Source organism: Tachysurus fulvidraco, chromosome 9 (assembly GCF_022655615.1).
Source record: "Tachysurus fulvidraco isolate hzauxx_2018 chromosome 9, HZAU_PFXX_2.0, whole genome shotgun sequence".
NCBI classification, from domain to species: domain Eukaryota; kingdom Metazoa; phylum Chordata; class Actinopteri; order Siluriformes; family Bagridae; genus Tachysurus; species Tachysurus fulvidraco.
In genome coordinates this window covers 4,212,188-4,222,187 of record NC_062526.1, presented here as the reverse complement: position 1 = coordinate 4,222,187, position 10,000 = coordinate 4,212,188, and the positions used below count along the sequence as shown (strand labels likewise).

Here is a 10,000-nt window from a genome sequence, read left to right as displayed (position 1 = left end):
TTATTTGATGAGATTCCATGTTACAAATGCTATATGCTTTTATATAATTGTGAAAATGCTGTTAAAGATATATATGTGATTTATTTTGCTTTGGTATATTTTTAGCCAATCAGATTAAAGAACCCAGTAGCACTGAAATGCCATAATTTTATACATAGCAGGTCTTAAAAAAGGTGCTATTTAAAAAAAATGATTTAACCTTATTTGTAAAAAGGAATTCTTAAAAAAACAGAATAAGTGAACGTCATCAAGCATCAAAGCAGGCAATTAAAAAAAAAAATCCCCTTGTCATGCACTTTAGTGCCAGCAGAGGGCAGAAGAGATCTTTCCACAACACGTCTATATGACGTAACAAATCGATACAGAGAAACTATGCTGTTGAATTCTTGAGCAGCATATTGACAACACTAAGAGTGCTAATAACTTCCTGACATTTCGTCGAAGTTCTCAGTTACACTCGTGTCTGAATTCTGCTTCTCATGGCGGATCAACAGGAACGAACGACCATCACATAACAGCTTTACTTATGCAAATTCATTCATTCATTCATTCATTTTCTACCGCTTATACGAACTACCTCGGGTCACGGGGAGCCTGTGCCTATCTCAGGCGTCATCGGGCATCAAGGCAGGATACACCCTGGACGGAGTGCCAACCCATCGCAGGGCACACTTATGAAAATTTACATATGCAAATATGCAAATATTTATATATGCAAATATTTTTAGCTTCTCATCAGTCCCTGAATGTTACACAGTTCTCGAATTCGGTGTCAGGTTCCATGACAGGTCTAGTTTTTACCCTTCTCTTGATTCCATGAAGCGATTGTCTCACATAAAGACGTATAAAGAGTGACTTGATGGTTGAGGAACAATGGTTGTAATTATAGGAGGTGCTCCAGAGAGGTTACCCGCTGTGTCCTGTGGGACGCTGCCTGGAGGTGGACAACACAGGTGTGTAATTTTGTCATCACACCTGTGTTGTTTTTATCTTTCTCTCGGTGGCTTTCTCGTTCTTAAAACGAGAGCACACGACATTCCGTTCTCTTGTACTAAAAGTTCTGGGCTTATATTCATGAAAATTCTTAGGGCAAAGAGTTGCAATTAATGACCCTGGTTGCTCCTAGTTTCCAGTTAAAATTAAAGAGATTGTCCTAGTAAAGATAAAAGATATTCATAAACCATCTCAACCCTTAAAACATACCCTCATAAGGTCAAAAGGTGTTAGGAGTCCTGAGGAGGACTTTTAAGAGGATTAAGAGTTTCTTTATCAGAGGAGAAAATGAAAGGTGAAGAAGGAGAAGAAATGTGTCGTATACGATATTTAATAATGATCGTGAGTTAATAAGACGATACAGATTAGATCGTGTAGGGATTGTTTTTGTGACCAATCATATTAGAGATAAGTGCAGAAATGACATAGCGTCAGAAATGACATAATTTGTCTCCAAGACATTTCTGCCCTGTGTCCGAGATGTTTACATTTACATTTACTTTACATTTATTATGTTTATAACATACAGATGTTAGAGCATCTCTAATATGATCGGTCACGAATGTAATCCCTAACCTCAAATAGCTTAACGTAGAGACAAAGTGAAGGTTTTAAAAGCTCTCCTATATTTTTTATTTATTAGACAACCAATCACAGTCTTCAAAAGAATGTATCACCTAGTAACAAGTTAAGCCCCGCCTCCTCTCTAAGATAAACGTTGTTGTATTGTCCTTGTTCAGAGCTGCTCTGTGATTGGTCCGGAATAACTCTTAAGATTCCTAGCTAGAAATTTTAAAGCTAAAGTTAGAGCTCTCTGAGAACATTATTACAGTCTTTACGAATACGGGCCCTGATCTACTAATTCCCTTTTTCACTGGCGAGCACAATGTGAAAGTGTAACCTTTTCATTAAAAAGCACTCAGTGGTCACTGTCAGAAATTCAAATCGACATCATACCAAGTTGGATTCATTTCCCTTCGATTTCTGCTATATCGGTGTCTCTAACAGGAATAAGATATGCTCGTTAGAATACAATAATAACAGAGTCACACGTAAATAAACGCTAGTAATTAACCGTCACGTCGACTTTCAACGGTCGACTCATCTGTTAAACGCTGCATGCTTATTAACTGTGTGAGACGTAAATACAGTATAACATCTCTCCGTGTTGAGTTTACCATCAAAGTTAAAATCTCATCTGTCAGATTTGTTGCTATGGCGATGAGTCACAGTGCACGTTTCTATCGGCGACCACGTTTTACCCTTCACCTGCCTGCAAGCCCTTCAGAGCAACATGTTGACTTTTTTATTTTTATTTCTGACGTTAAACAGGGCCGCATGCCTCAGAGCTACTTATGAAAGTGCAGGCTTGCCCTCGAGAGACAGCAGTGTGCTGTACAAACACACCAGCAAAACTCTAGCTTTAATTCTTAGACCTTTAGTTACATGTATATGTGTGTGTGTGTGTGTGTGTGTGTGTGTGTGTGTGTGTGTGTGTGTGTGTGTGTGTATGTGTGTGTGTGTGTGTTTTCAGTGTCCAGATCAGAAATTCACACCTTATAGTGTTAAGACCTGTGAGGAATTAAACAACAAAACTGTGCACTTCCATATTCAGATGTAAATACAGTCGATTAAGATTCTATAGTCATTTTCAGCTCAGTGTTTTATTATCTGCAACTATGATGTAACCACAATCAAAATGTCAGACTAAAATTCATATTTCTGGCTGTAAATACACTTAAAAAACAAAACAACCCGCCAAAATGATATGGAAGGCCATTGAGGTCAAAAGATAATTAGATAGATAACGACAATTTGTCGGGAAGCAGACGCTTGGATTTAGAATGAAAATGCTGGTGGTTTTATTACAAAAGTCACAAATTTAAGGGAAAATGAGGGAACTCTAAAAAAAAAAAAAAAATTAGGAAAGTCAAATTAGACTATGTGAATAATTCACAGGGTCTAACAGAAACAGGCTGGGAGAATCAGAGAGCATTCAAGGTCCAAACCTTCAACCGGGTCCATGCTTGTTTACGAATAAATGAGTTAGAATCAGTTAGAAAGAACTCTTAAATAAAGTGAGCCGTAAGCTCGGCAGATGATGGCTTGGTCATCTTGTTTATCATTTCTTTTTCTATTCATTTAACTTTTTTTTGTGCTTAATATACAAATACTTTGAACACCGCTAGCAAAAATAAACCAGGCTTAGAACTACATATGTTTGATTTCTAAGCACCTGAATGGGACAGTCAGAAAACCAGTGCAAAATGAAGTGTGTGTGTGTGTGTGTGTGTGTGTGTGTGTGTGTGTGTGTGTGTGTGTGTGTGTGTGTGTGTGTAAAGCAACTCTGCATACAAGGATCTTTCCCTGTGTGAATATTGATATAACTTTTAAACTTCAGCAACAAACTCTGAATAAAAACGATAAAGAATTATTATTAAAGCTCTGAATCAAAGAGAATAACAGGGTTGACAGGGTTTCTGATATGAACCGTGAAGAAGAGTTCTGTTTTGGTGCCAGCACTTGTGGCGCAATTCGCTGGTTAACTCTGGTGTATTGCGATTTCTGTTTGATTTGTTTTGCTTTGTATGCTGTCATTATTTTTTTAGCCATATTCAAAGGTGTGTGACCCTTTTATCCAAAATAAAGGTTCCAGTGAGAACCAAAAAAGGATTTTTTTCATCAATACCATAGAAGAACAATTTTTGGTTCCTAAAAGAAACCTCTTTTTTCTTAGTGCCTTAAGAAACTTTTGTCTAAAGAACCTTTGGGCAGTACTGTACAAATAACCTTTTGTGTAATGGTAAACTTAAAAATAAAAGTTACAGGAGGAACCAAAAAGCGATTCTTGCAGCGAGGCCAAAGAGGAACCACTTTTGGTACCATCTTTGAGTAAATAATATTTTTTATTAGTTACATCAAGTGTTTTTTTTCAATACAAAGAACCTTACATGCATTAGAACATTCTTAAAAAATGTACGAGGAAAAACCCGAAAAGTTGGTTTTTTTTTTTCAGTGAAACCATTGAAGAACTATTTAAGGTTCCCTCAAGGTTTCCTTTCAGTTCAACAATCTAATGCCATAGAGAACCTTTTTCTATTCTAAAGAACATTTGCAAAACACAGAACCTTTTGTGTAATGAAAATCATCTTCAGAATAGAATTTACTGAAAGGATCGTCAGAAAATCAAAAATAGTTCCAACCAAAAATGGATTATTGCAGCAATGCCAAAGAAGAACCATTTTTGGTTTCTTGAAGAACCTTTCAGTAAATGGTTCATAAAAGACCCCATTTTAGCTTAGTGCCATAAAGTGTCACAAAGAACTCTTTCAGGCAGTGGAATTATTTATTTTTTTCCCCAGCCATCCAATAGAAGAACCATTTTTAGTTCCCTAATGATCCTTTCAGTAAAATGATCTAATGTCATAAAGAACCTTTTTCTATTCTAAAGAACTTTTTGTGTAATGGAGATGTTCCTCAGACGTTAAAGGTTCTTCATAGTACCCTAGATCCTGTCTAAGAAGCATTTAGGAGCCTTTGTTTTTAAGAGCGAATCATGATTCTGATATGCTCTTGAAAGCAAACATCAGGAGAACCTTCTTCCTATGAATAAACAGAGCAGCGTTTTCCCCTGGAAGTACTGGAAACTTTAATGAAGCGTAGCAGGATGGTAAGTATTTGCTTTGCCCCAACATATTTCTCCTTCTTGATTCTTTTCCTGCTATTCATTACTCAGTCTTGCAAGCTCATATGATCTAAAGAAAAAACTTCATGCTTGCAGAGCGTGGGATCTTCAGCGGTCTTGTTGTTCTAATTACGTCATTCTTCCTAATGATTTGTTGCACCTTGAAATCTCTGGAGAAGGCTATAGAGGTTATCTTAGGTTGTTCGGTTTCATAACAGTATTCAATAGTGTCTCCCTTGTGTCTTTTGAGAGTTCTTTCTTTTTACTGAATGCTAATATCTGCATCCTTTTGTGTCTTTTGCTAACATGAGACCATGATCTCGGCTCCGTCTCGGATGTGTGAGGTGCTGTTGCCAAGCAATAAGACAGGAATTTACCTCTCTCCTGATTAATTTGATGAAACCTGTGTATGAAATGTGTTTTCCACACTGAGGGTGATTGGTGTCTTTGTTAATATCAGACAATGGGCTACTCCTTGCTAAGAGCAGTTATTAGCACAAGTCATTAGCTTTGTCCTTGCGAAGGGGCACTGTCCAGTACCGCTGTTCTTCCTGTTTCATTAGCCAGTACAACTTTCCCAGAACGAGCAAGGAAAACAATCGTCCATATTGTTACAGTAAGTAGTTGCTAGATTTTTAGCATTTTAGCTGTGAATATTAGGTATTGTCACATGGTTAAGAAATACACCTCAGAAGTTAAACGATCAATTCTGACATACTCTATTTTAAAACTAAATGATTTACAATTGTTTTTGCTAAAAACTAATGTTAGCGCTTCTTCTATTTTGGCCAAAACACATTGACCGTATCATAACAAAACAAACTAGCTAGCTAACATTACCACTCTATTTCTTTCAAAATCATCCAGGTCACATCAGGGACATATTAATTGAGTGAGGTAAAAGTTATAAAAAGAAAAATAAATTCGTGAACTCACCGTTGCCTTCTGGTGACTGACCCCTATTGGACAGGTAAGGTACTACATGGTATGTTTTTTACTGTGTAAGTGCTTGTATTCAGAAGTATTAGTTTCAAGCGATCTGCACAATAAAAATGTCACACCCACAAACATTTAATAATAACAACAGAAAAGGAATAAAAACTTATGATTATTATGACACAAAAGTTACAGATCCCATGACAGAGCAGTACAAGATAATCAGCAGACAAAATATAGTGTCAATTCGGAAAAGTTATAGCTCGAGTAGATGACAAATTTCAAAACAGTCAATAGACAATGTATAAAACACAACGTAGATGCTGAGGATGCTTCTCCTTTTGTGTTCAAGTGTGTTCCAGCATTCTTAAGAATCTTCATGCACCAGTACATGAGCAGGTGTTCCAGCGGTGCAGAATTAAAAGCCTTAATTTTAAATTCATTATAGAAGATTAAGCTAGTATTATTTTTTGTTCAGTGAACCATTTTAAGCATGAAGCCGGAGGCAGTTTTTTGGCATTGATAAACTGAGACATGAAGTGATGCATCATCCATTAATTAATTAGTGTACTTTAAAACACTTAAGAAAGTCTTTATGGGTAAAGATGTAAGCGTTATCATTGCAGCACAAATAGGAAGTGGAGGTGGAAGTTGGGGCTATTGGACAGGGTCAAGCGAAGTTTACACTGCAGACTAATTCTGTTTTTATTACTGTGACAGGTTGAATCGGGTCATTGTAGGAGAAGTAGAAAGTATAAAGAAAGGGTTTGGTCACAGCTTGGCACTCTCTAGGGCTCTAGGGTGCCTGTAGATAATCTTTTAGTGTAGAAATGTTATTCCAATATGGTGTAAAACTGTGGATTCACTCGTGGTCTAAACCGTTGTTAGAGAAAAACCAAAATTTCACAATATTTGAATTTAAATCTAGTTCTATTCACTGTTTGCTGTCACTTTGTTTGTTTTTCTATCCATCCATTTATCATCTTTCACTATTCCTATTGGGGTTGCCATGGTAACAGTCTGAGAAGGTCATTCTTGACTCCTCTATCTCAGGCCAAAGAGTCCAACTCCCCCTGAGGGAACCCCAAACCAGCTGTGAGATGTAGGTCTTGGGTCTTTGTCCACTGGAGTGTGAACCGACCAGGAACCCGACCAGGGGCATTCTTCTGAAGTGTACAAACAACCACAAACTCTGAGAACTTATGTCATTTGTTCCACCTAGAGAGCATGTCCACTTTTGTGCTCTTGGTCTCCTGGATACATTTTGCTGTGGCATCATCAGGATTCAATCTCGTTCCCTTTCAGGGATGAAAAATCACCAGGTCAGTGGTATCTGATCACTGTCGCTGCTGTGACCCTGAGCAAGGGCCTTAAAACTCAGTCGTTTAAATGTACAGTAATCACTCTGGATGACGGTGTAAGTTATGTTAAGATCCAGTTTAGAAGGATCCAAAAGGACTTCCTCAAATAACAGGGATATTCTGCACCTAATACTGAAGATCTCCGCAGAATTGTTTGCATCTGGATATCTTGTCCGTGAACACCACAAATGGTTCCTACAAGAATGCAAAACTAAACCACAAACAGTTGCTTGTGCTTGTCAAGTCAGGTGTGTTTGTGCTTCTATCGGGTTGACAGAGTTCATCATGGCACCGAGAAGACCTTATTATCTCATCTGTCTACACCTCTAGATCATAGGTGAATTCTAGTAATTTGCGCTAACACATCAAGCAGCCGATGGCGTTAGCAGTATTTTTTTGTCATCTTCCACCGTAATTAAAAGACATGTTTGTGCCTCTTCCACGGTGCCGCATCAACATGTGACGAGGGCCCTCCAGCTTGCTTCTCTTGCCCGTAGGGGTGCTAATGTGGCGTGTCACACACTCCCACACTCCCACCGTCCTCTATAGCATGCGAGCGTACCACTTACATAGAGGACACAGAGAGGAGAAGATGAAGAGCTTTCCAGCCTCCTCTCAGCTACTCCAACACCTTAGGAGTTATCTAACCTAATTCAATTCCATAAACTCTGATTATTTACACCACACAGTTCAGTTGATCCTAGATTTATGTTTTTCAGTAGTGGAAAATAAATTTAGTTTTTTACCCCTTTCTACTCTAATCAGATTTGAATTTTTTCCTTTTTTAATTTTCTCCAAGCTTGACATTCAGCTTGATTGTAAACAATCATTTTCTTACCTCCAGTACATTTTTTTTCTGTAGCAAAAATCAGAAATGTTCAATATATTTATTTAAGCATCAATGTCCAGCTCTGTGAACATCTCCTCTTCTCTTTTCTGTCTCTTGTAGATTTGATTTGTCCGTCAAAGTTTTATGGCTAGTGTTATTGAGTGAGAAAATAGAATTCAAGATGTCAAGATACACTGATTTATGTATTATTTTGAACAATTTTGAACAAAAACCGAACTTGACACGTGTTTTATAAGATATAAGATATTCTGCTGAAGTCTGTTTACAGTGTACACACCCTCACCTTCCCTATAGTGTATTATTAAAAAAGGACAGATTATTATAAATATATAATAAATACAACGGGGGGCACGGTGGCTTAGTGGTTAGCACGTTCGCCTCACACCTCCAGGGTTGGGGGTTTGATTCCCGTGTTCGATTCGATTGTGTGGAGTTCGCATGTTCTCCCCGTGCCTCTGGGGTTTCCTCCGGGTACTCCGGTTTCCTCCCCCGGTCCAAAGACATGCATGGTAGGTTGATTGGCATCTCTGGAAAATTGTCCGTTGTGTGTGTGTGTGTGTGTGTGTGTGTGTGTGTGTGTGTGTGTGTGTGTGTGTGTGTGTGAGTGTGAGTGAATGAGAGTGTGTGTGTGCCCTGCGATGGGTTGGCACTCCGTCCAGGGTGTATCCTGCCTCGATGCCCAGTGACGCCTGAGATAGGCACAGGCTCCCTAAGGTAGTTTGGATAAAGCGGTAGAAAATGAATGAATGAAAGAATGAATGAATGAAAGTCATCTGAAACGTCTGTTTATGTAGCTAGCTAACAAAAAATCGACTGCATCGAAAATGGATCTTAATTTTAAACTCCAAGCTTTAGAATTGTTAGAATTCTGTTTCCGCACGTACGTACGTACGTAAAGCCGCTTTGAGACGACGAGAACTGTTAAAAGCGCTTTGCAAATAAATTGAACCGAATCGGTTGTTTATTCGAAATCCAGTCAGCTTGTCTGTAAGTCCTGTTTACCGCACCTGCTTTAGATTGATCTTATCTCACAGAAAGGACCTGCAGATAAGAGCGTAGTAATATTATATCATCCGCTATTCCGTCATCGACCGGTAAAGTGGCAGCTACCGTAAATGAAAACATATAACGTCGAGTTTGAGAAGCCGTCTTTTTCGCTCCGCGTTCATCACGGCTTTAGGCGACAAACCGCCGCAGTGCTTAAACACAATGAGACGCCGTGCAACCTGCGAGCTTTTAATGCGGCTTTTCTCTTCATTTAGGCTTTAACAGCAGCACAAAAACCTCTTCAGATTGTGTGTCTGTGTGTGTGTGTGTGTGTGTGAAAGAGAGAGAGAGAGAGAGAGAGAGAGAGAGAGAGAGAGAGAGAGAGAGAGAGAGAGAGAGAGAGAGAGAGCTTATCAGCTGGAACAAAAGGTGGCTCTCTAATAGGAAAAGTTCACAAGCAGTGCAGACGGTGTTTAGCAGGAAAAAAGACTCTAATGCAGGCTTTAAAGGCACATTAGCGCCGCATTATCATATAACCGCACGCAGGCTCTGAGACACAAGAAAGCCGACGTATACGAGCGCAAGTAAAAAAAAAAATCCGTCTTTTCAAACTAAGCCGCGAGTTAATGGATTTTTAAATGCGAGTGCAAAGGTCTCACTGGTTGATTTGTGTGATAGCTGAAATTATGATTCTAGTTTTTCTAACTTTCTCCCCTGACACGTCAGAAGGCTGGACATATTGTCAGAGTGGGATTCTGACCCCCGAGGTCAACAAGGTGCCGTAGTCACACTAATGAATATGTATTTGTTTGTTTTTTGCCCCCAGAACAACTCGAGGACGACAAATTACACAGTAACGGAGGTGAAGCACTGTCACATTTTGACTTCTACTTCCATGAAAGTCTGCCTGCATTTCCACCGTCTTCGTTGCATAATAAAAGTCTGCTGTCACACTGTCACCATTGCCATCACTCTGCGACACGGTGGAGTAGACTGTCTTTCCACACACATTGCTCTTCATTTCCTTTTCTCAATGCTGTCTCTGTTTTGTTGTGATAGATGCTGTCTGACTTCTTCTCAATGTCGATCCGCCATGTGACTCATGGTATCAGACTCGCCGTTCTTCACCAGCTTCTCTTCTCTTCTCTTCTCTTCTCTTCTCTTCTCTTCTCTTCTCTTCTCTTCTCT

General features: G+C 39.0%; 1 protein-coding gene across 3 annotated transcripts in view; it reads left to right on the top strand.

Annotated features, from left to right (window-relative positions):
• Window positions 1-10,000, top strand: part of ksr2 (kinase suppressor of ras 2) — a 94,178-nt gene that overhangs the window by 12,907 nt on the left and 71,271 nt on the right. For all 3 annotated transcript variants that reach the window (XM_027162905.2, XM_027162906.2, XM_027162904.2), the window contains exon 4: window positions 9,639-9,674. In XM_027162905.2, the coding sequence (XP_027018706.1) occupies window positions 9,639-9,674 (36 nt within the window). The remainder of the gene's footprint in view (window positions 1-9,638; window positions 9,675-10,000) is intronic.